Consider the following 25,979-nt stretch of genomic DNA (forward strand, 5'->3'; position numbering starts at 1 on the left):
AAGGATTATATAGTATCTATATGGAACTAACATAGATCTTAAGCCTTCAAAAGCCTAAATGTAAAGACTGAGCTACTGCTACCAGAAACCCTAAGACATGTAGCAAATAAAACAGAGTTTGTCACGTCATTATGTAATGTAAAGAAGACACCATGTTTTGCGTTTCTCAAAACTAATAAACTTATTTTGTTACGTCACAGAGTTTCAATATTAACAAGTCAAAGGTGCTGCCACTGGAAAAAGAACAGAAGCAGTATAGGTTTCACAAGTTAATAAATGTCACTGCCAGCAACTTCAAGATTTGCTAAGCCAATACTTAAAAATTGCATCCAAATCACACAAAAGCTAGAAGTAACATAATAGCACTGCAACTAGTGCCTAAATTTTCCCTAAAAGGTATAATACTAGTAGGGAAAAGAAAACAGTGAATAAGAGATATATGTACCTCATATGAATAATAAATCAACACCAACTTCCATCAAGAATCACAGTCCACAAACCATAATAATTATCTGTTGTTTATACTTAGAACCAATTGCTTGGAGTTCCTAAGTCCAAACCTTACAGAAAAAATCTATAATCAAGCTTTTAATTTAAAGCAATACAGCATACATTACACTTAACTTCTACTCATTGCACAACAACAAAAAATGGCATTGCAATGAAACCTTCACAAATATAATGGTACAGCCTTTCCTAGTTCATTTCCTACAGATAGATATGAAGGCTACTCAGAACAAGGAAACGATATTGCGAGAAGATTGAAAGTTAATCTGATAAAAATAACAAGGTTATCATTGCCTGATGCCATATGCACTGACTAACATACAGCAGCACTAGAATTTGATGACACCTTTAAGATTGGCTTTTAAATGTTACCACATTGAGAGACCCTACTGTAGAACTTGTCAGCTGAGCATAAACTTCATTGACTTCCTCAAATAGAAGAACAAGCCTTTTCAAAAACACAGACTCATTCAAGATGGCAGCACTTGGAAGAGAGTAATTCATTTGTCTAAGACCTTTCTGTAGTCTGAAGATTACTGAAGTCAATACTCTTTCTTATAATTAAGAGTTGTAACATCAGAGCACTGCAATCAGTTCATTTCCAGCAAGAATGCGTGGTAAATGTATCAAAATTAAATATCACCTAATACATTGCACTCTTATCTAGAAGCAATGGAATTCGATGTCATCTTTGGAAATCCTCTTCCAGTGAGTGACCCTACTGTAGAACCTGTCATCAGAGCGTAAACTTCATGCACTTCCTCAAATGGAATAACAAGCCTTTTCAAGAACAGAGACTCGTTCAATTTGACAGCACTTGCAAGAGAGTAATTCATTTGTATAAGACCTTTTTCCTTCAAAACCTGTAAGACTCTATGCCTAGGCAATAACCTCTTCTCAATGCTACAAGTGAATAAACAAATATTGGATACTAGAAATTTGGGCTTAAAACCCAGCTGGTTCATCAAAAAATCCAATCTTGCCTTGATCTTTGCCTCAGCCGCTGTCAAGCACATAGGATTTCGTCTGATCAATGTATTAACATCAGATTGAGTCCATCCAAAGCTCTTAAATATTTCACACTTATCCTCAATTCTCTTATCACTTAAGCCACTTATCAATTGAAGGCCATAATTGAACATCGAAGAGTCTCGAGAAATCCCAATTTTTTCAACCCGAGTCAAGTTATCTTGAAACAAATCAGTCCTCACTAAATAAGGTTTAGGGTGACGACAAATTTCTTTCCGGATTTTGTCAATAGGAATGCTGCAATAATTTTGCAACAATTCAATATTGGGAATCAAATACTTAGCATAGATTCCAATATAGGTTGCATGGCATCGCTTGAGAATAGTTTTTACATTATCATCACTACCCAGAACAGTCCTAAAAGCATGAATTGCAGGACCAAACTGTGTGCTCAAAATTGATGGGTTTATAACAACGGTTTGAACAAGATCAGACCCAGAAATACCAAAATCATTAAGAGGCTTAATTTTGGGAATTAGGGTTTTCCCAACCCTAGCAACTAAAATCCGTGGAAATCGACAAACAATTTTCCTAATATCAGATTGTTGAAACCCAAGTTGATTTAAGAACTTAATTACAGAAATAGCATTTTCAACAGTATCAAATTCACTCACCCTCGTCGCCCCTACAGCTTGCCGCGCCACTGCGAGCTTAGCGGAAGTAGAGTGAGATTGTTGGGGAGAAAAACCCAGAGAATTGACCAATAAATTGGGCAGAGTAGAAGAGAGAGAAGGGTTACCTTCCTTGGTTGATGTTGAGTACAACAATGGAAGGTGCCAGAAACGAGGCAGGTAGGAGTACATTCCTCGGACGCCATTGTTGATGCTTCTGCAACTGCACCCAATTTTTATCATTTTACGAGTATTTTGTGGGAATTTGCTTTGAAATACTTATTTTTTTTTTTTTAGGAATCTTTGAGGGGACGTTTGGTTCAAACAATGGTATGAGTTTGTAATGAGGAATGAAACGTGGGTAGTATGGGGTTGAAACTTGATACTCGATTTCATGTGTTTGTTTTTTATTTAGGAATGATCGTTTTTTTTTTAATTTTAAACCTAAAGGTATGGGTATGAGCTAGAGAAGGAAATGGATCGGATGGAGCTCCACCCGCTTCCGTCACCCGCATCCATCCGTTTCACCCGATACATCCGTCACCCGCATAATACATCACCCGAAATCCATCCATCCACCATCCGCGGGTGAAACGGATGGGCCGGGTGGTAAACGGGTGGGTGAATAAAAATTAATTTTAGATAAAAAAAAAACTTGAGAAAACTATTTTGACCCTTTAATATTAAAATAATTATTCTAAAATAATTGTGATATGTCAAATATTAACATAAAAAATAAAATATAATCGTACCATACAACTTCTAATATGCAAATATTATACTTCGTATATGTATAAGATATTTATATTTATTTTTTAAAAATAAGAATATTTATAATACTAAACGGATGGATGGATGGGTGACGGATGGGATTAACCACCACCCGAATCCGACCCGATCCATCACCCGATTCACCCGTCACCCGCCTCTCATCCATATAAACCGGGTTTTTCACCCGTTTAATAAAGCGGATGGACCGGGTGGTCGGATCATTCGTTGGATATTTCCATCCTTAATATAAGCCATACCCCACCTCCCCCCTTGGGTTTCAAATACCCATACCTTGGAGGTTTGAGGTATGGGTTTTGAAAAATGAAATTTCTAGAAACAACCCAAAATATGGGTTTTGATCATTACAAACCCATACCTTATACCTAATATGCTTGAACCAAACACCCCCTAATACTTTGTACTTCATACTTCGTAGGGTCAATAGCAAATAGAGTCAAATTCGGGTTTCATAGGATTTAATTAGGATCGTCTTTCTCATGTCAAGTGTGAAGTATGTGTTCGATAATCGATATAATAAGAACTTGGGTGTTGTGTCAAAAAAAAAAAATTGGTACTTGGGTGTTGAGGTGTTTTGGAATGGCTCCTTCTCTGATATTTTCACGATTAGATCAGTCATTGCGACAATTCAAAGTGAGGATGGAGCATCTCTTGAGGTCGCTTGAGAATGAAATGATTTTGTGGATTGTGGAGGATGCTTGTTCCACAAAGAATATGATTCTTTTGCTGGCGATTAAAGCCTAATAAAAATAGTTATGTTTGCTCTCTTGCCAATGATCTGAGATGCCTAATCTGTGAAGAGGCTGAGGAAAATGTCAAGCATGTATGTACTAAGAGTATGCCCAATTATATGCATTGTGGCAAAAGCTAGGTCTGGCTGCTAGTCGACTCAGCTCGTGAACCTTATATTGTTTACAGACTGGATACATTTAAATATTAATGAGCTATAGCCCACGATGATGGGCTCGAGTGTTTATTGTTCTCAACTTTGGAGATGGCGGAATGAGCGTTGCTTCAATACAAATTAGGAAATGTTGATTGATCAAGTAAGCTTCATTTTTGCTTGCGTTGAAACTATTACTAAATAAAAAAAGTAACATCCAACTTCTTCAACATCTTTAGTGTGTAAAATAACTTTGTTGAACCGTAAAACTGTCCAGATTGTGTTTTATTGCATAAAACTAAAAATGGCTTTGAGTCGTGTCGTGACTTGGCCCACAAGATTTAAATTATGATTGTTTAGGCATAGGTCACGGACTAGCCCACTTATAACGGGTCAGGCTCATTTTGAAAAATAAGTTCCAAGCATGTTCAGGTATATGGGTATAAGGGGATAAGTTGGCCTAACATATGTGCTAGCCCAACCCGTAAGGTGATCCATGAATTGGCCCACAATTTTCTATGAAAAAAGGTTAATGTATTAGTGTTTTTGTAGTTTTGTGGTATCCATTATGCTGATTTATCAAGCTTGGTCTATTGGTAACAATTAACTAGTAGGGTTTGCATCGTTGTGGGATCAAAACTAATTAGAGACACTTTGGGATAAGGATTCCCCCCCCTCCACTTTCCAAGGGCCTAGTCCAAAAACTCGGGTTGGGTGAACTTGTGAAAGGTTCTAGATCTCTAAAGCATTTCTTTATACTCAAGACCAATAAAACATCCATGTCAACAATCACTAACAATTCTATAAGTACACAAGGCGAAAGCTAGGTTGAGCTTAGGGTTTATGGCATGTAGACTAGCCAACTTGATGTGCTAGCTCATGGGCCAATAATGTGCTCAAATAAAACTACAAAATGGGGTATAAGGCTAGCCACACCACAAAAAACAGTGATCCTTAGGGGCTGCATGCACAACCCTAGCGATATTGGGCTTTACGGTTTGGGCTTGGTTGGCAGCGGGGTGGCTTAGCCCAACCCAAAATCGCCTTTTTTATAAAACCATGTCAAAGCTATTCAATAATTTCATATGAAAAGGGGACGCATCAAATGATGCTTATTTTACTTACTAACGTTCATATTTATAATTGTTATGACTTTTCATACCCATATTTAATCCGTAACTATCTCTCATTCTCAACAAAGTTGCCACCACCTTATCTCTCGGGCAACCACTAGATCAACCACCACCAACCAAATAATGCAAACAACGTTCCTATTTATAATTGTTATTACTTTTCATACCCATATTTAATATAATTCGTAGGGCTATTTCGTTCTCATTCTCAACAAAAGTTGCCACCACCTCATCTCTCGGGCAACCACTAGCTTAACCACCACCAACCTAATAATGTAAACATGACATGACACGTCAGCAACATGTGTCGGCGTGCCGCCTATCGCCTTTTTTGATTGGACAACTAAAAAATGTTTCGACAAAGACTTGAACTCAAGATCAACAAGTAATAAGTTACAGTTAAGTCTTAATTACCACCTTAGCTATCTATTTATTGTATTTTTTTTATCCAACAAAATTATAGTTAAATTGGATAAAATGATTAATCTTTAATTGTAGTATTCGTTACGATGTAGAAACTTTAATTTTGAAGTTTTGAAAACTTCATATTGTTTTTCGACTTGACGAAGAAAAAAAAATTATATTTATGTTAAATAATCAATAGTTGTTGAATATATTTAAATCATAACATACAAAATATTGATGAAGACGATTCTCCTAATACAAATATTTTTCAAAGTATAAAATTTTTAGATGATTATTAAACATTAAGAAAAAAAAACAACAAGATTATCAAACTGAACAAGTACAAACTAGCAACCTGGGGCATTATTAAATGTAATTAGCACAATTTGTTTTCTTCTTATGATTACAGTTGGTTTGACCTAATCAACCTCAAAAAGACATTCAGATTTGAATAGTATTAAAACCTTATTCTTTAGCTGCACATAAGAATATCTAATAAGTTGATCTTATGTGTTCATAGAAAGGGCGTGAACAAATCAAAGCTCGTTCGTTATCGATACAAATGAGCTTTAACATAAATTTAACCAAATGAACTCAATTTGAACTATTATGCGTTTGATTCGTTTAAGCTCGCGAACAAGAGTTGACTTAAGTGATAAGTCGTTTGATGTCGTTTAAGAAAGGTCTTGATTTGAGCCTCACCGAATGCTAAAAACTTTTGTTGGGAGACTCACCTACCATTAATCATATGTGCGACTTGGGTAACAAGCTCCGTTGAATTTAAATAGGTGGGGCATACTAAAACAAAAAAAATCACAATTTAATATATATAAATAAAAAATTATAATACATTGTTCACGAGCTCTATTAAATTAAAATTAACAAATTGAACTAAACCTAACCTAAATTTTTTTTTTTTTTTTTGAATTTTTGACAAGAACATAACCTAAACTTAAATTGTTTTGTTCCTCTCAAAAGACTTTAAAAAAATTGATATAAACATTACTTGATTGTAAAGAGTTCATCTCGAATCCAAGTGACCCTATTGCCACTTTTAGCCTAAAAACACTTGTTTTCAAATTTCACTATTCATCCTGTTATAACCTTCAAAATAGTCTGGTTAGATTTCGGGAAAACTACTCAAAATAAGTGTATGTCATTATTAATCAATATACAGTGTTACAAGTTTACAACTTACAAGATGTCACTCCCTAACCGTTTTAGAAAAACAAAATATACGAAATATATACTAAATTTGTGTCAAATATTATGAATAAAATATCTATCAAGTCCGAAACAACATGATATATAATTTAAGTATATCAAGGTCAAATTAGGTATAATTTGGGATATAAGGAGAAAATGACTAACTCCATTAGCAGTTTTACCTTTTTCTCCTAAAACCGCGTTGTTTTATCCTTGGATAACATACACCCCTTCTAAAACCCGCGTTATTTTATCCTTGGATAACACCCATCCTAAAACCCGCGTTATTTTATCCTTGGATAACACCCCTTTAATTTCTAAAACCGCGTTATTTTTATCCTAGGATAACACCCCTTTTAAAATCACGTTATTTTATCCCTGGATAACACCTCTCCTAAAACCGCGTTATTTTATCCCTGGATAACACCCTTTAATTTATATACAATACAATCCTTATAAATTTGTATTTTCCCAGCTCTAACTCTATCACTCTATTTTGCTGAGAAATTTTGCTTTACTTAATTTAATAAAATGCCCTAATTTTCCTACAAAACCAAACATATATATATATATATATATATATATATATATATATATATATATATATATATATATATATATATATATATATATATAAAAGGTTTTTTCTAGGCATTATTTGGCTGAACGTCTAAGGTTTTCCAGGCAACATGCTCTCTGTACTTCCGCTGAGCTCGTTTGGTATCAACATGTCCAAGGTTCGTGATTCAATTTCATTGAAAATGCTAATGCAATTATTAAAATTCTTAAACAAAATGGTTTGGAAAATAAAAACATATACAAAATACAATAATTGCTAACCCCTGAATTTTGTGGTGTACAGTTGATAAAATCCTAATACCTAAGAAGTTTTCTGAAGATGGGGTTTTCTGGTTCCGATTATAGTGATGTTGTCAAAGTAGATCCTTCAACTTTTATCTCCGACTATCATATAAAATGAGTGTATAGTCTAGAGATGGCAATGGACAGTGGGCCTCGATCCTAAACTCGAATTTCCTTTTATGAGGAGTGCAATAACTCTTTCGAAAGGTTCAATGAGTTTATGGAAACAACCATGATGGTTCCATAGGTATCGTAAGATTCACAAGGTTGACTTGAACTAACAATATAAAAGTTTCATTAATTCGATAATTAGATTGCGTCTATTTCTTTAAGTAATTAAAGAAGTAGATGAACTCTGTTTGGATTTACAAGTTATCAATCGTACTCCATACTTGTTGCTTCCAGAAATTCTCGTGTGAATCGATGGAAAAAATAAGTTTAAATCTTTGCCAAGTCTCCCCTACTGTTGTGAATTGGAAATCACTTCAAACAAGACAAGATCCCACTCTAAGATAATCGGCATGACAATTTTATTTTATTTTCATAAGATCGCTCACCATGCCTCACTAAACATCGATTACATTGGCATGGCAAATTTTTTTGGCATGGTTAGAGATCTTATGAAAGAAATTGTCATGCCAGATTGCCAGTTATCCTAGAGTGGGATCTTGTGTCGTTTAAAGTGATTTCAAATTCACAGTAACAGGGGAGACTTGGCAAAGATTTAAGCTTATTTTTTTTATCGATTCACATGAGAATTTCTGGAGGCAGCAAGTATGGAGTAGGATGATATATAATAAGGAAATCCAAGCAAGTTTCCTCTACTTGCTTAATCACTAAAACAAGAAGACACAATCCAATTGTCGAATTCATAACCTTTTATATGTGAGTTCAAGACAAACTTGTGAATCTTACGAGACCTATGAAGCATCATGACTATTTCCATAATCTCGTTAAATATTTCCAAAGAGTTATCAAACTCGTCATAAAGGAATTCGAGTTAAGTCATTGATGCCCATGTCCATTGCCATCTTTTAGATAGTATGCTCGTTTTATATGCTAGTCTTCAGATTGTTCTTGCAATCCAAGATTTGAAGAAGATTATGGGTTGTGATTACCATGTCATTGAAGTTTTGAAGAAATCGCGAAAAAAAGGAGACTTGTTGTATTTCCAAAAATTTGATGCCAAATGTAGCTTTGTTGCAGAATTATGGGATCAAAATTCATAGTTAGCACATGATTGGAAGTTCTATATGTTTGTTCTGTCTCCTCCTTTTGTTTGGATGATTAATTTGTGAGTTGAAAAAATGTTTGTTTATTTGGTGATATAGTTCTATAATAGCTTGTTCTTTGTTGTTCAGTCTTTTGTTAATTCTTTAATTTTTGTCTCCCCTTTTCCTCCCATACCTTATGGTCCTAATGTGACTAATTCGCAAAGTAATTGGAGAGATCACCAAGGCTTTATGTGATATGCAGCATTATTCTATCAGCTATGTTATCGTGTTCGATTGCATCCTAACTCTTACTTACGTACAACGTACTATCTATTTGTGAGCAGCTTTTTTCTTTCAACATAGAAGAACACAAAATGAAAAACAGAAAGAGAGAAGGGGTTACGGCCCTTTTCTAGCTTCGACTGCTAACTTGTTTAGGAGTGAGCTTTCTCAACTCTTTCTCTACTAACTTTCCTAAAAGTACAAGAGGCTAGATTATAGGCTAATTGCTGTAAATTAGCAATGATTGTTTCACTCCGGTGGTGCATCAATTTCTTCTCATAGCATCTATCTGGATTAGGTTGCTGGAATCCGTCTCCATCACTGCTCTGCTGATAGATCCTCAATGCTTTTGATTGCGTGGAGGGCTGCTATAGCTTCTGCTGGTTTGTACGGAGGAAATTGCACAAACCTTGTTAGAGCGTTGTGATAAAACCTGATCCCCTATGAACCTGCTTCCCATTCCCCGTGTTTGTTTCCCTTCAGGCTTTTCCATGCTCCATCTATTAAGGCAAGGATTTAGGACCAACCCTGTTCTATAGTACTTAAGGAATTAATTCTTTCTGCTTACTGTTGCTCTCGATTATAGTAGTCCTTAGGATAGTGTTTATACTTACTGTGAATCCTCCTATCTTGCGACCCGGCCATAATCCATCAGATAACAAGAGAAATATAAAAAACTGCCCCAAAATTCTATAATCAAGACTGTATTTTAATCACTGCATTTGACAAAATACAGGAAAGTAGTACTACAAGGCATATAAAGCATCAAATCCAACATGTTTTTTCAATATTCTATTAGCAGGTAAGAAAAAGCTACACTTTATCCTAATTTTGAAATATTTTGAAAATGTTTCTCAATAACAAATTGATCAGAATAGTGAAAATCTTCAGGTAAGACTACTTATTAGAACAAGCATACTACAATTACAAACATAAAACAGGTTGCAAAAAAACAAACATAAAACAGGTTGCAAATATTTGCCTGCAAATAAAACAAGGATTGTATACTAATTTAAGCGATCAGAACAGAGAGTTCAGATATAAAAGAGATGTATCATGAGCTTTAAGGAGAGAACTCACTTACAAGCAAAGAAATTATTTTATTGTACATATATGAGCATAAAGAACTGCAGAGGGCAGAAACAACCCGCACTATTGTCCCTATAAGCAAAAGCCTCTAAATGGAGGATTTTTTTAATGAATTCGTCTAAGCAGCATATTTCAGTTCGTTTAAAATTAACAATGTGGGTAACTGATGCCTCGTGATAAAATTGTTTCATTAGGGCAACAGTTATGGTAATCCGTAAAAATATGATTTCAACTAGCTGCAGGCAACAAAAGCATTGTGCACTTACCCATCATCCAGTAGCATCAGAATCCTGGTTCATATGTTGAAAAATATGAAATTCAACTAGTTGACAACAAAAGCATTGTGCACTTACCCATCATCCACTAGCATCGGAACCCTGGTTCATACATTGAAATGGGAATTTGCTCTTCCTTGAGTTAGCAGCTTTGCATCAACACCAACATGGTTTGCATAAATTTCATGAACCTCCACATATGGTAGTACTAAGTTATTAACAAACTTAGACTCATTCATCGATACAGTATGGTAAAAAGAGTAATTCTTCTTGATCAAACCTTTCTCCTTTAAAACCAGAAAGACTTGATGTCTCGGCATTACTCTCTTTACCAAACTACAAGTCATGAAAGCACTTCTTGACATCAGGAAAGCAGGCTGGTAACCCAGTTCACTCATGAAAAAACTCAACTTCCTCTTAGTCATTGCTTCAGAATGTCCTAGGCAAGAAGGAATTCTTCTTAATAGTTCCATGAAATCAGATCGTGTCCATCCAAAGCTCTTATAAACTTGAAATTTAGACTCAATACTCTTCTCACTATAATTCCTTAGGATTCTGACCGCATACAAGAACATGGTTGAGTCTCGAGAAATCCCAAACTTCTGTTCAACCTTAATCAATGAATTCTCAAACGTTATAGGCCTTAAAAAAAAGGTATCAAGGCACTGCATAACATGTTTCCGGATTATATCATATGGGATACCATATTTTTCCAACAATTCAACATTCGTAGTTAGATTCTTATAATTATTGATCCAGAAGCCTCGATTAAAAATAGACGACGAGCTAAGAGCCTTACGCACATTCCCATCACTACCCAAAACTTGCCTCAAAGTTTGGATTACAGGATTCAAGTGAATACATAACAATGTAGGTCTTTTGGCTATAGTCCTAGATAGATCAGACTCAGAAAATCCGATCTCCCGAAGAAGCTCAAATTTGGGTTTTAGGGTTTTATCAACATTAGACAATAAAAGTCGAGGTTGAACAGAGATGATCTTTCTCATCTGGGATTCATCAAAACCATTTTGTTTGAAGAAATTAGTAACTAAATTAGCATTACCAGCCCAATTACACCAATCAGTACTTACATTCGTTGTTTTTGCTGATTTCCGACGCTGAGCAAGCCTGGTAGAAGTGAAGAGAGATTGTTGAGAGGTAAACCCTAGAACTTCAACCAAGTAATTCGTCAAAGAAGAAGATGGAATAGCTTCAGTTGAGGAAGAAGATGATTTTGAATAGCGTAAAAAGCGCCGAAAACCATGGATGAAGTTGAGAGCTTGGACGCCATTGAAGAAGTAGCTCCCCCGTTTCAGTCGCATCATCTTCACTCGTTTATATGTTGTTTGTATTCGTATATAACTCGTTCAAGCTCCAACTACAAGTACTATATATTTCATCTCTTTAACTCTCTATGAATCCCCTTCAGATGTTTGTAAGATTTGATTACCCCAAAATGCAAGACCACTCCTCTCCCTTTTCTTGCAACGTGCAATAAGGATGAAATGGTACTCCGTATTATTTTCTATAGGGCAAACAATTGGGAAAAGGAGTACGGAAGAAATGGGATAGAATGAATAAGGATGAAATGACACTCCGTATTATTCATCTATTTCTTTTACGGGGTGTTTATACTGTGGGAATGGGAGTTTGGGGATTAAAAGGTGGGAATGGGAGTTTGGGGATTAATCGATGGGAATACGCGAAAATATGTCAATACTTTGTTTGGATAGTGGGTGGGAATATATAAGGAATAAATAATAATTTTACAAAAATACCCTTACTAAGATTTTTTTTTTTTTTTTTTTTTTGAGGGGACTAAGATTATTATTTCATTCTTTTCATTAATGGCAAAAATGTCATTTTCCCCCTATTCCCATTCTCATCCATTTATTACCTATCCTCCCTAGATAATAAAATGGTAGAAAATCTTGTGTGGACCTAATCCACAATAATATTATTGTAGACCTAAAGTTTACACACATACCTGACATTATATTCAACATAGTGACCCCTAATTTTAATATAGAAACCTTATTTTTAACATAGTAACCTTTTTTAATACTTGTGTGACCTTAATGTTATTATGAAGTTAAAATACGACATTATATTGATAGTGACCTAATTTTAACATAGTGGTCTTTATTATTCATATTGACCATTATATTAAAAATTTCATTAAAAATTAACCTCTTATAACTTTTAATGTCACACTAACCTTTATTTTAATATAGTAACTTTTTTTTAATATAGTAATCTTTTTTTTATTAATAAAACAATTATATTCTCTCTATTGTTAGTAGTCCACAATAAATTAGTGTGAACCAGGTCCATTTAAGAATTTGTGATAAAATGGTGGGAAGTCACCCATAAATAATCCCATTTCCCAAACCCCTTTTTATTCCCATTCCCACTAACTTAACAAGACTTATTTTTTATATTGGGATTAAAACTCCAAATCCCACCCTCAATTCCCACTTACCAAACACCCCCTTAGAGTACAGCTATTATTATATGGAATATAAAACTTTATTTTTGTTTTTGTTATTTATGGGAAGAAGAAGTTCCATCATAGAAAGAGGGGAAAGGGAAGGATATAAGAAAATTCATCCTTGTAGGTTTGTAAATCAAAAGGTAAGCAATTGCTTTAACACCATATCTTGTGTTAAAACTAATTACATTTCAACAATTTAAAAAACGATTTCACAAAAAATTTGCATAATTTGAGTTTGTTATTACTCCGTAATAATTATGTTTTACTCTTAAAATTTCTTTTAGTCACATTTTTAAATATCATATTTGGGGCTAAAAGCCTAAATTAACCTTTAACATAACTCATTTAATTAATATGGTTAGTCTTGTTAAATCATTAACTTGAATGGATTAAAAAATCCCAAGATGAACTTGCAAGTTTTGGGTTAGCTCAACCTTTCTAACCCTAATTTCAAGTGAGCAAAAAATGGAAGGGATAATTTTTTGTTGCAAGAGAGGGGCATTATGAATATGGTCCACCAAGGTCATTGATACTTCGACAATGGTTATGGGCTATGGCAACAGAGTATAACTTACAGCAATATAATGAATATGCTGGATTGCTGGGTATAATTACCACAACACTTCTACTCTACTCCATTTTTTGTGATTTATTTTTTCAAAAAAAAGTGAGAAAAATAAACATTAGGAAAACTAACAAATCGACCCGGCTTTCCAATGTAATTACTTTCAACCTCTCACGGTCTTACCTCAATACAAAATGGCTACTTTAGCCTACATGCTAACTTTTGATGCTGTATTGAAGTAGTATTAATGTATTATTTAGTCTCATCACGACTACAAAACTAGAAAGGGATTGATGAAGCTAGAGATTGGGTTGGTATAATAGTGACATCGGTCTTCAACTCCTGGTTTAGGGATCAAATCTCATGGGCTCGTTAGAAGAATTTTCCTTATCTTGTCCCTCAAGTGGGACCCCTTGGTGATAAACTTGTACTCCCTCTGTCCCTAAATTACATTCATGTTTATAAAATTACACGGGAATTAAGAAGGAAAGAATAAGAGAAATAACAATAATGAAATATTTCAATGGGAAATACAAAACATTAAATGATGTCTTTGAGTAAAACAAAGATAGATTAATGATTAATGATGCCAAGTCATCAATCCTTTGCAAAAAATAAAAGGACCAATAACATGCTTCTAATTGAAAATTAAGAACCAATCATATTTATTAGGTTAGTTATGGGAAGTACAAACTTGAGAAAAACGATGGAGAGAGAAAATAAGAGTGAGATTAGGATAGTAAGAGTGATATTGCATTAAATATACAACAGAAAGAGAGTTGATTTGGGATATTTGGAAAAAAAAAAAAAAAACTTACTAAAAATGGAAAGGAGGAATGTAATTTTGGAATACCCAAAATAGAAACCAGGAATGTAAATTAGGGACGGAGGGAGTATTTTTTTTTCTCCATAAAGGCCAGCCACAAGCAACCACAAGTTTCTTCCAGTCACAAGAAAGCATTATCTTTGGCTTTCCCAACTACAAGTTGGTTTCAAAGCATTTGGCTGCTGTTTCTCCATGGTCATCACAACTTACAGTTGATTGCTTCTGATTCTTCTTGCATGATGTCCACCATAATCACTAGGCTCTCCTCATAATTGAAAAGAAGAAATCTGTATAGCATAAGAATTGCTTTTGAGTTCAAATATCATAAAACACCATAGCCCACCACTATTATATGTTGATCATGTTCAATTTTACAAATCTAATACTCCGTAATGATTTTCTTAGTACTCTCTGATTGAACAGTTGGATGGCATGTATAAGCATGCACAAATATATCTACATGTATGTTGAACATAGAGCAGCCTCTCTGATTGTTATCAATCAGATGGGAAGGTTTTATTAATAGCAAGTCCTTTAAGGCAAAAGAATATAAGTCTATAACAGGGGAATCATACAAAGATGAGCATGATAAATTATCTTTTAGATTGGGTAGGAGAGGGTTGCAAAACATCAACAGCTTCTCCCTAACAAAAAAATAAATAAAATAAAATAAAAGTAAAAATAAAAATAAAAAATTAGAGGTAAACACAGCACAATGAGTTTTTAGGTATATGTGTATTTTGTATGGAAAAGTTAAAAAAGTAAGTAATAATTATGTGCTATTTTTGGAAATAGGCACATCATTTAGGGACACTAAAAAAGGAAATAGGCACATCAAAAAGGTATTGAGGGAGTAGTAGATAAAAAGCTAAAGCTTTGGAAGTCAGCAAGTGAACAGGAAAAAAAGGGATGGGAACAACACAATTCATTCCATCTTATGAGAAAATTTTCATGGCACACCACTCTAATTTTAGCAGCTGCCAACCATTCATTTCCCACATGTCCGATTTATGTCAATTGAATAGCTTTTGAGGGGACAACTCAGCAAGTTCTTGCTATTCCATCATCTTACCAGCAGCTAAGACTGAGACACTCTTTCTCCTAAACTAATATTAAACTTCTATGGGTACCCTCTTGCATAACGATCAAATTAGCATAAACTTCAACTAAGAGACATGATATTAAAGGGAATCACTTGTAGGACCCCAGTTCCTTCAGGCTTCATTCCCCACGGAAGCAACCATAAGTTACTTCAAGAGAAAAAAAAAAAATGATAACTACTTACTGAGTAGCTTGAACTATTCATCCAGATGCCATGAGTATATATATGTATCACAAAGTCAAACATAACAGATTTACTTTCTATGCTCTCAGCACTAGTTAACTGCCTTTGAGTCTTCGACACATATGAGGTTTCTTCAAGTGCAAAGAAGTTAGTTTACCCTATATATACAAAAGTAAGACAACTAAAAATCTGAAATTGTGTGTGCAAATCCTACAAGCCAAACCCACAGCACTATATTTCAGTACATTCTACTGGATTAAAAAATCAAATAGCATCTGCATATAACAGGACTTGAATTTCGATTACTGTACTATTAATATCTTTGTGAGTTTTGCATAAACATCTAATTAAACTTTTCAGAAAAAAGTAGACAGTCAACTAGTATGGCATCCAATGCATTAAATTATATCATCCTCATATCCCTTCACCACCAGTAATTCTCTGTGTCTGAACATTAGTCCAAAGCTATAACATAAGTAGCAAATACAAGAAGTCAAGAAGCAGAGACATGACCTAGCTCATTCATGAAAAGATTTATGAGATATTTATCCATCAGATAGCAAGAGAAGATATAAAAAACCGTACCAAAATTCTATAATCAAAACTGTATTTTAATCAGTGCATTTGACTAATACAGGAAAGTAGTACTACAAGAGTACAAGGCATATAAAGCATCAATTCCAACATGTTTTTTTTCAAATTTCTATTAGCAGAAAAGAAAAGGCTACACTATCCCCTAATTTGAACCATTTTGAGAATCTTTCTCAAAAACAAATTGAACAGAATAGTGTAAACCTTGAGGTAAAATTACTTATTAGAACAGGCATACTACAATTACAAACATAAAACAGGTTGCAAACATTTGCCTGCAAATAAAACAAGGATGATATAATACTTAAAGAGATAAGAACAGTGAGAAGTTCAGATATAACACAGATGTATCATATGAGCTTTAAGGAGAGAACTCACTTACAAGCAAAGAAATTATTTTATTGTACATATATGAGCATTAAGAACTGCAGAGAACAAAAACAACCCGCCATATTGTCCCTATAAGCAAAAGCCTCTAGAAGGAGGTTTATTTTTTTGTGAATTCATCTAAATAAAGTGGCATATATTTCAGTTCGTTTAAAGTTAACATTTAACAATGTAGGTAACTGATGCCTCATGATAAAATTGTTTCATTAGGGCAGTAAGTAGAAACAAACCTTTAAAGGTTGAACATTACACAGATTTACAGTAAAAATAAATCTACTTCAAGCTAATGGTAACGGTTATGGTAATTCGTGAAAAATATGAATTCAACTAGTTGACAACAAAAGCATTGTGCACTTACCCATCATCTACTAACATCGGAATCCTGGTTCATATGTTGAAATGGGGATTTGCTTTACCTTGAGTTAGCAGCTTTGCATTAACACCAACATGATTTGCATAAATTTCATGAACCTCCACATATGGTAGTACTAAGTTATTCACAAACTTCAACTCGTTCATCCATATAATAGAATAAAAACAGTAATTCTTCTTGATCAAACCTTTCTCCTTTAAAACCAGCAAGACTTGATGTCTCGGCTTTACTCTCTTCTCCAAACTACAAGTCATGAAAGCACTTCTTGACATCAGGTAAGCAGGCTGGTAACCTAGCTCACACATGAAAAAACTCAATTTCTTCTTAGTCATTGCTTCAGAATGTCCTAGGCAACTAGGAATTCTCCTTATTAGCTCCAAGAAATCAGATTGTGTCCATCCAAAGCTCTTATAAACTTGAAATTTAGACTCAATATTCTTCTCACTAAGGCGCCTTAGGATTCGGACCACATACAAGAACATGGTTGAGTCTCGAGAAATCCCAAACTTCTGTTCAGCCTTAATCAAATCATCCTTAAACAATAGAGGACTTACAACAAAGGATTCAGGGTCCTGCATAACATGTTTCTGGATTATATTATATGGGATGCCATAGTTTTTCAACAATTCAGCATTTGAAAGCAAATGCTTATGATAAGTCCCCAAGCTTCCTCGGCAACAGTAAATAGACGATGAGCTAAGAGCCTTACACACATTCTCATCACTACCCAAAACTTGCCTCAAAGTTTGGATTACAGGATTCAAGCGCATACATAATAATGTAGGATTTAGGACTATAATCCTAGATAAAACAGACCCAGAAATTCCGATTCCTCGAAGAAGCTCAAATTTGGGTTTTAGGGTTTTATCAACATTAGACAATAAGATTCTAGGTTGAACTAAGATGATCTTTCTAATCTGGGATTCATCAAACCCGTTTTGTTTGAAGAAATTAGTGATTAAATTAGCATTACTAGCCTTATTACACAAATCAGTACTTACATTCGTTGCTTTTGCTGATTTCCGACGGTGAGCAAGCCTGGTAGAAGTGGAGAGAGATTGTTGGGAGGAAAACCCTAGAACTTCAACCAAGTAATTCGTTAAAGAAGAAGATGGAATAGCTTCAGTTGAGGAAGAAGATGATGTTGAATAGCGCAAAAGGCGCCGAAAACCATGGATGAAGTTGAGAGCTTGGACGCCATTGAAGAAGCTACTCCCCCATTTCAGTTTCATCATCTTCACTCTTCAGTGTGTAAAAATAACTTTTCCAAACCGTTAACCGATCCGATTGTTTTTAATGTCTTTGAGCTGAGCGAGGCCAGGCCAAGCTTCTTTAGTAAACGAGCTCAATGTATAGGCTTGCAAACAAGTCGTTTATGTGTTCATGTTCATATTCGTTTATGGCATGTTTGGTAATTAGCTGATAACTGATTGTATTAGCTGATTTGACTAACTGGTTATATTAGCTGGTTTGACTAGCTGGTTATAATTATCATATTATGTAAAAATATTTGATAAATAGCTGTTAATTGTTAGATGTTTTATGTCCCGTTCTAAAGAGCTGATCTGCTGAGCCCTGCTCTAATTAGCTCTGCTGAAATCTGCTCTGCTCTACTCTGGATTAATAATAATAAATAATATCAGTACAACAATAATTAATAATTACTATTTAAGAATAATAATTAATATTTAAGAATAATAATTATTAAAAATAATAATTAATAATTGACAATACAAATTATTAATATTTTATAATAATATTAATTAATAATAATGTCTAACAATTTCTTAATATATATTGATCATAATATTTTTTTTGGGAATAATAATTCTTCATATTTTATAATAATACTAAAATATTAAACTATTGTCTTTTATCTTTTTACTATTAACATATGTTAAAGACGGTACACATCTATTTATGTTTTCATTCACCTAAATCAATGGTATGCAATAATAATAATAATAATAATAATAATAATAATAATAATAATAATAAATAATAGTTGTTGTAGTAATAATTATGATGATGATGATGGTAGTAGTAGTAGTAGTAGTAGTAGTAGTAGTGATAATAATAATAGTAGTAGTATTAATATTAATAACAATAATGTTGAAATCTGCTATGCTCTGCTTTGCTGAAATCTACCATGCTTTGCTGAAATATGCTATACTCTGCTCTTGCCAGAAGCTCAAAAGAATAGGACCTTAGTGTATTTAAGAGACAAAAGGCTAATTGTTCAATAAGCTAATTTTGAAAAGCTCTTATAATGAGCTTTTTCTAAAGAGCTTTTTAAGCTCAAAAAGCACTATTAATAAGCTATTTACCAAACACCCAAATTAACTTTTTTAATTGGTCAAACACCTAATTGGACAAAATAAGCTAAAAGCTCTTTACCAAACACACCCTAAAACCCATTCAAGTTCCAACATACAAGTACTTTGTAGATTAACCATTTCTTTATTTTCGATTGTCTGGAAGGGGCAAAAGAAACATCTTGTTGTTTCTTAAAAAATTGTGGATCTCTAGTGGACCTCTCGGTAGGATTAAAACCCAAATGAAGTTCTGAACATCTGCTAGAGAAAAAAGAACGAATAGATCTTGTAAGTTTCTCGAGAAGTTCTTCGATTTCTTCTGTAAACAGATGAATAATCATTTGCTTTTGACATTCCGTGAATAGTCGAGGCATTGAGGAATATCCCGAAATGCGAATAAGTTGGATTCTATCTCTGTTCCTTCCGTTTGAAGAAAGGAAGGATCTCGAAGAATAGATCTTTCTTTTACCTGTTGAATCTCTCTATTATTGATTAATATGGGATATTGTATCAACAAATTGTTGGCTCATTTGTTAAGGTTCTTAACTCAAATCCTAGAGGCTCGGGGTTTGTTTCTACCAAGTGAGGATACTTGGGAGTAGGGATTCCCTTACCCTCCCCTTCACTCCCAAGTGTCTGGCCCCCAAATGCTGGACTAAAAAAACATGAAGGTTGAGGTATGGTCAGGGTCCTTCTTATTTTTTTGTTTAAAAAAAAAATACTCCGTAGATTATCTGTATCTTATTTGAAATAAACAAATATTTCATTGTTACGTGAGTTGTATAAATTAAAGCTACTCAATTAAAGTTGAACTCAACATAGCCTACCACCTTAAATTGCTTCAATCCCTTATAATGACAATTCATACAATCGACAAAAATACTACTCTATTGTAGAGGTAATCAACAATGATCCGACCTGCTAGCCTAATTCGATTAAGACAAGGCTAAAAACACATTTTTAGTTGATAACCCAAATCTGGCTCGAAAAAGCTTGCTTTGACCCGATAAACCCCGCCACTTTTAGCAAACATGAGATTGTTGGCCGGTCCGACCCGACCTGAAATTTTAATCACCTCTGCTCAATTGAAAAGAGCTCATTTTGAATCTAATTGACCGATTGCCACTTTCAGCTCATCACTAAAGATTGAAACTGCATAGTAGCGGGAGAATGCTTAAATATCGCAGCAGCTTCAATGGCGTCCAATCTCTCAACTTCTCCTATGGTTTTCATCTCCTTCTACGCTATTCAACTGCAGCATCAATTTCTGCAGAAGCCAACCCTAATTTCGCGAATTACTTTGTTGAATATCTAGGGTTTTCCAGGCAACATGCTCTCACCGCTTCCACTAAGCTCGCTCGTTATCGACATATCCGAGGTTTCAAGAAGGTTTGTAAGTGTGACTCCAATTTCATTGAAAATGCTAATTCAGTTATTAAATTTCTTAAACAAATTGGTTTGGAACAATCTCATCTACAAAATATCATAATTTCTAACCCTGGAATTTTGTTTTGTAATGTTGATAAAACCCTAATGCCTAAGAACGAGGTTTTTCTGAAAATGGGGTTTTCTAGGTCCGATTTTATTGATTTAGTCAAAGAAGATCCTTCAATTTTTTTCGCCGGTTCTATTATTGTTCCTTCAATTCAAGCTTTGAGGAAGATTATGAGCTGTGATTCCCATGTCATTGATATTTTGAAAAAATTGCGCGGTATGAGGCTTCATGGTATTTCTAATAATTTGGTGCCAAATGTGGCTTTGTTGCAGAATTATGGGATCCCCATTGAAACAATTCGGAAATTCATACTTAGAATGCCATTCACCTTTACCCGGAAACCCGATGTTTTTGAGGATGTAGTGATTAGAGTTGATAAAACTTTAGGGATTGCTCGAAACTCTTCTAATTTCTTGTTGGGGATACATATGCTAGCCTCTGTTAATGAGGAGACGTTTAACTCGAAAATAGAAACGTTTAAGAGCTTTGGGTGGACTGAGTCTGATGTTTTAGCTCTTTTCAGAAGATACCCTTCCTGTTTTGGGTTATCTGTTGCAACAATCAAGAAGAAGTTGGCTTTTTTAATGACTGAACTGGGTTATCAGCCTGGTTTTTCTATATCGTGGCCCCTGTTAACTTATAGTTTGGAAAAGAGAATAGTTCCAAGACATATGGTGATCCTAGCCTTGAAAGAGAAAGGTTTGATACGGATGGATTACCCATTTCATAGTACCATGTCCTTGTCTGAGTCTCGGTTCTTGGAGAGGTTTGTGCTACCGTTCAAGGAAGTCCATGAATATTCCAAACATGTAGGTCTTAGCATGGAGGTGTTAACTCAGACACTACAGAAAAATAATCCTGATCCTGCCCGATGAAAGGTAAGTCCACAGGTGCTCTGCTCAATGTAGCATGCTATAGATAATTGGTTACCTTGATAGCACATACATTCTGCTAGCTGTTAATATATGATGAAACATTGTTGATGTATCTTTACTTGTTAAAACTAGTTTTTGTGTACCGGCTGCTTTTTCTGTTTGTTAGATGCATCTATGCTTGTTGTTGTTGTTGTTGTTTTTTTTTTTTTGACAACTGTTGTCCTTCATATTGCAAGCTTGTATCCCATCTATTGTTTGATCTCTTTATATCTTTTTAACCGATAAAAGCTATGCTCTCTATGAAATTATTAACCTGATATCTTGCACGTATGAATATTGTGCTGCTATCAATACTTAATTTGTCTTAACATTATATTTAAAAATAATCAGATGATGCTTGTGTGAGTTGTGTCATTCTATTTGTCAGTCCTTTTTTAGTGTGAGATATTATAGCTCTTAGCTATTTGGCACTGGTTTACCTCATCATTAAGTTTATTAATCCCTTCCTTAAATTCTGTCCCAATAAAAAAAAGCTGCAAGTAAAAGAAAAAAACAGATGAAGTAAAATATAATTTGAAATTTTTTGACAGCATGTTTCTATAGATCTTTAGTTGATCAAACATTCAATGAAGTGTAATTGGACTTTGGCTCTCTTGAAAGCATAGTAGGAAATGACTCATATGCAAGATGTACTGCTTCAAATTCAATATTTCTTCTTGTAAGCACATGATTGGAAGGTTAATGACTTTTATCAGAATTCTTGGTTTGGCTCCTCCTTTTGTTTAGATGTTTTATTTGTGCGCTGACAATCCTTTTTTTTTTTTTCTGTCTTGTGTTCATGTGTTGTAGAACTTTTATACTCCTTAATGCTTGATCTTTGTTGTTCTTAGTCTTTTGTTATTCTTTTTTTTTTTTTTTTTCTTTCCCTCTCTCCCCTTCTTTTCCTCTTTGGAGTGAACTTTAATACTTCTTAAGTCTTTTGTCATTGGAGATATAGGTAAAGGAAGTTTTATCTGTGAACAGTTGAACACTTAGGAGTTGATGTGACTAAGCTGGAGATCTCAAAATTCCTGCTTTTGTTTCATACACTTTTTTTGTGAATTTAACTACAAAATGGAGGCCGCTAAAGCGGATTAGTCTTTTTTATGCTCAACCTTAAGGATCGCTTCAGCTTGTATTTTTAACAAAAGTTTTTAAAGATCTCAGCACACATGTCCTATTTATTATTTAACATATCAAATATTATCTTTTGGTAAGTCAATTAAAGGTTAATATTTGTGAACTTTAAGTTTAAACTCGAGATGATTAAGAATTATAATTCACAATTCAATTTAATGATCCCATCGGGTGAAGGAGCTTATTCAATATCTCAGATTAGTCAGATACACATGTCCTGCTCATCTATATTTGGGACATGAATATAACCACTAGCTACAGGAAATAAAACCGATATCTGCTAATGGTTCTGTAGGAAGAAGATGTTTCCAGTAGTTTGCTTTTCAATCCTTTGCTGTGCAATTGCTCACATTACGTTACATACCAAGCGCATTTGATGGTTCCATGCTAATTCAAGCCACATTTGTGTATGTTAGGTGCTCAAAAGCTCACCTTAACAAGTGAAAGCTGTATGTTCTTTTGTTCAAATGACTCAAAACTTCTTGAGTTTCAAGGTCTGGAGACTCTGGAAGATAATGATTCCCAGCTATGCCCGTAATGCACTACATTCTCAGCAACTTGTGAGAATGGTAGCATTGATCGTCATGGTTTGTTGAAGTTGTTTCAAAATTAGTTTGGGGTAGTCAAATTTTGTCAGATATATTATTAATTCTCAATCTATCCAGATGTGATGTTTCTTGTGGTGTGGCTTTTCATGCAAGGGGTGACCTTGTTTGAGAATTGCTGGTTACTGTGGTTTCGACCTTTCATCTGCTGAGGATGAATAACTGAATAAGGAAGAAGATGATGGATAAATTTGAGGGCTTGGATGCCATTGAAGATTTGAGGAGGCTGCACATTTTGAGCATCTCAGCAAAAACTCTATGTTTTGCTGTGAAGATTAGTCAGTTTTCAAGGGATGACCTGGAATATTAATTATTAAAGATGGTTGTTCTCTGGGTAAACATTTTCGCTTTCGTTTAATGTTGTATTAATAACAAATTTTTTAATAAGTGTAAAAGATTAATAAGTTAAGGCAAAATTATCCTCTTGGGGCTTGCCCCTCTCTTTCACCAAAAAAAAAAAAAAAAAAAAAAAAAAAGTGAAGGCAAAAGTATTTTTAATTTGTTATTAATGTTGTATTAATAACAAATTTTTTAAGTATTAGCTAATCTTCAATTTATTTTAGTGTACAAATATTTTAAATAATATAGATTTATAAGGCACACTACAATACTTAATCTTGAATACAGACTACTTAATCGAGAGTCCAATCCAAAGTCCAACAACGGAGGAATATGTAAGGCAAAGAGTCGCAACTAATGCTGATATATTAGCTAATATATATACCTTACAAAGCTCAAACCTCTCTATATGGCAATTAGTTGTGTCTTTCTTCTAGAGGAGTACCATTGATGTAAATGAGCTTGTGCTGGTCAATGCATACATGAATTCAACCTGTATTAAGAGTTAAATTACATTAGTCAATTATAATTAATATAAAAGTAATTAATATAAATTGAGGAAAATTAATACAGCATAAAAAATTTAATACCATGTCAATGAAACAAATGATACGGTAGATGAAAGCAGTCCGAACAGTGGTGGACCAACAAATTTGACAATGGGGGGACAATTTCAATAATTCAACTAACATCAACACGTTTTTTAGAAAAAACAGGTACACAATACAAATAATTCGGGTACATACTTGTTTAATACTAAAAAGTTACAATCCCGAAATCCATTGAATAATATATTCGATTACATACTACTAAAATATCCTCCGAGTCTTCATTCTTTGAAATCGATCAATGATATCTTCGTTGGGGACTTGTAAAAACACTTCTTTCTCAATGAAAGTAACCAAACAATCATTCATAAGTTGATCACCCATACTATTTCTCAATTTATTTTTGATATATGTCATTGCCGAAAAGAATTATCTTGTGATTTCAATTTTTTAAACAACATTTGACGAAGATCCGCTTGTTTTCCCATTGTCCTAGACTTGTTTGAAGAACTTGAGATATCCTAATTCATTTAAAAATTAAGCTTTAATATTCAAAAATCATCTTTTTAACAATAAGCATCCAAAATCTAAAAAACCAAATCACAAACTAATTCAATACGCAAAGTTACAAACTAATTTACATGTTAATTAAATTCACAAATTACTTGTCTACTTTCAAAGTTTCAACCTTCCATTCACCATATTCACCAAATAATTCACAAAATCACAAATTCACAATTCAATTCATAAACTAAAAACAAATAAACTAAATCACAAATTAATTCAAAAACATGATTACATAAACAAAATTACTCATAAACTAATTCTTAAATTTTTTATAATCTAAGATAAAAATTAGGAAATAATCAAAAAAAAAATGACCTGTGTGGCTGTGTGGGCTGCCGGGGCTAAGTTGACGCCTTGACGGGTAGTGGCGCTGTGGCGATGTTGCGGCGAGAAGTCCGGCGGTCGGTGACTCGGTGGTGCCGTGTTGTTGCGGTGGTTGGTGGTGCGCGATCTACTTTCTCTCTCTTAGATTTCTGAATTTTAAAACTTTTCTCTTTCCTCCCTTTTTTTTTTGAAAAAAGTTTCTCTTTCCTTCTTTTCGTAACCCACGCGCTGTCTTGTTGATTTATTTCTTTTCTTTTTTTATTTTTTTTTCTTTCTCTGATTTTTTTTTGAAAGTGGGGGGACAATGGCCCCCCCTTGTCCTCACGTGGGCCCGCCCATGAGTCCGAAGATCTATTCCCTTTACTAGGAAATAGATCTCTCCCCATATGAGGAGAAAGTTCCACAGGTCCACCATCCCCATTGCGAACATCAAAGCACTAAAAAAATGTTATAAATTGTACAACAGCAATAATTATGATTTCAATAAAAAAATGAAGATGCATTACCTAGACCAAATGCTTTTAGGTAATTACGAGTTGTTTGTTGTACATCACCAGGATAATAGATAAACTAGAAGAAACTCTGTCACATAAGACATTACTCATATAGGAACAAAAATATTGGATCCTTTCTACATAATCATAGGGGTGTTCATTATGTTTCTTAACGAGTGTGTCCAACTGGGTGAATTTGTTAGGTAAGATTGACATCCTGTAAAGGAAAAGACTTAGAAAAGAATTCCCTTCCCAAAATAAAAATAAATAAATAATACAGTTCTCGCATGAATTAGGTTCAATGTTCAATCAAACAATTTTAATCATTCCTAATCACATAATTACATGCTCACAAGTAATCCATAAACATGATTGAACATCACAACCTAAATATTAATGCATACAAGAACATGATAATTTCTAACTTATATGCCCA

General features: G+C 34.0%; 3 protein-coding genes across 3 annotated transcripts; 1 reads left to right on the plus strand and 2 right to left on the minus strand.

Moving 5' to 3' along the window:
* Window positions 1-478: 478 nt before the first annotated feature.
* LOC145571390 (uncharacterized) lies at window positions 479-11,868 on the minus strand. Its single transcript, XM_081630432.1, has 3 exons — window positions 10,393-11,868; window positions 10,276-10,299; window positions 479-2,370 (listed from the first exon to the last, which is right to left on the minus strand). Exons 1-3 carry the CDS (start codon window positions 11,607-11,609, stop codon window positions 1,167-1,169), a joined length of 2,445 nt encoding a protein of 814 aa, XP_081486558.1. The 5' UTR covers window positions 11,610-11,868; the 3' UTR covers window positions 479-1,166.
* A 2,251-nt stretch (window positions 11,869-14,119) lies between these two features.
* Window positions 14,120-18,135, minus strand: LOC145572660 (uncharacterized). The gene is made up of 2 exons (XM_081631623.1): window positions 16,791-18,135; window positions 14,120-14,456 (listed from the first exon to the last, which is right to left on the minus strand). The coding sequence occupies exon 1, from the start codon at window positions 18,038-18,040 to the stop codon at window positions 16,820-16,822; it is 1,221 nt and encodes a 406-aa protein (XP_081487749.1). The 5' UTR covers window positions 18,041-18,135; the 3' UTR covers window positions 14,120-14,456; window positions 16,791-16,819.
* Window positions 18,136-20,229: 2,094 nt separating this feature from the next.
* On the plus strand, window positions 20,230-23,698 carry LOC145572661 (transcription termination factor MTERF15, mitochondrial-like). The gene is made up of 2 exons (XM_081631624.1): window positions 20,230-21,493; window positions 23,083-23,698. The coding sequence occupies exon 1, from the start codon at window positions 20,291-20,293 to the stop codon at window positions 21,488-21,490; it is 1,200 nt and encodes a 399-aa protein (XP_081487750.1). The 5' UTR covers window positions 20,230-20,290; the 3' UTR covers window positions 21,491-21,493; window positions 23,083-23,698.
* Window positions 23,699-25,979: the final 2,281 nt, after the last annotated feature.

Source organism: Chenopodium album, chromosome 12 (genome assembly GCF_948465745.1).
Source record: "Chenopodium album chromosome 12, dcCheAlbu1.1, whole genome shotgun sequence".
NCBI lineage: Eukaryota > Viridiplantae > Streptophyta > Magnoliopsida > Caryophyllales > Amaranthaceae > Chenopodium > Chenopodium album.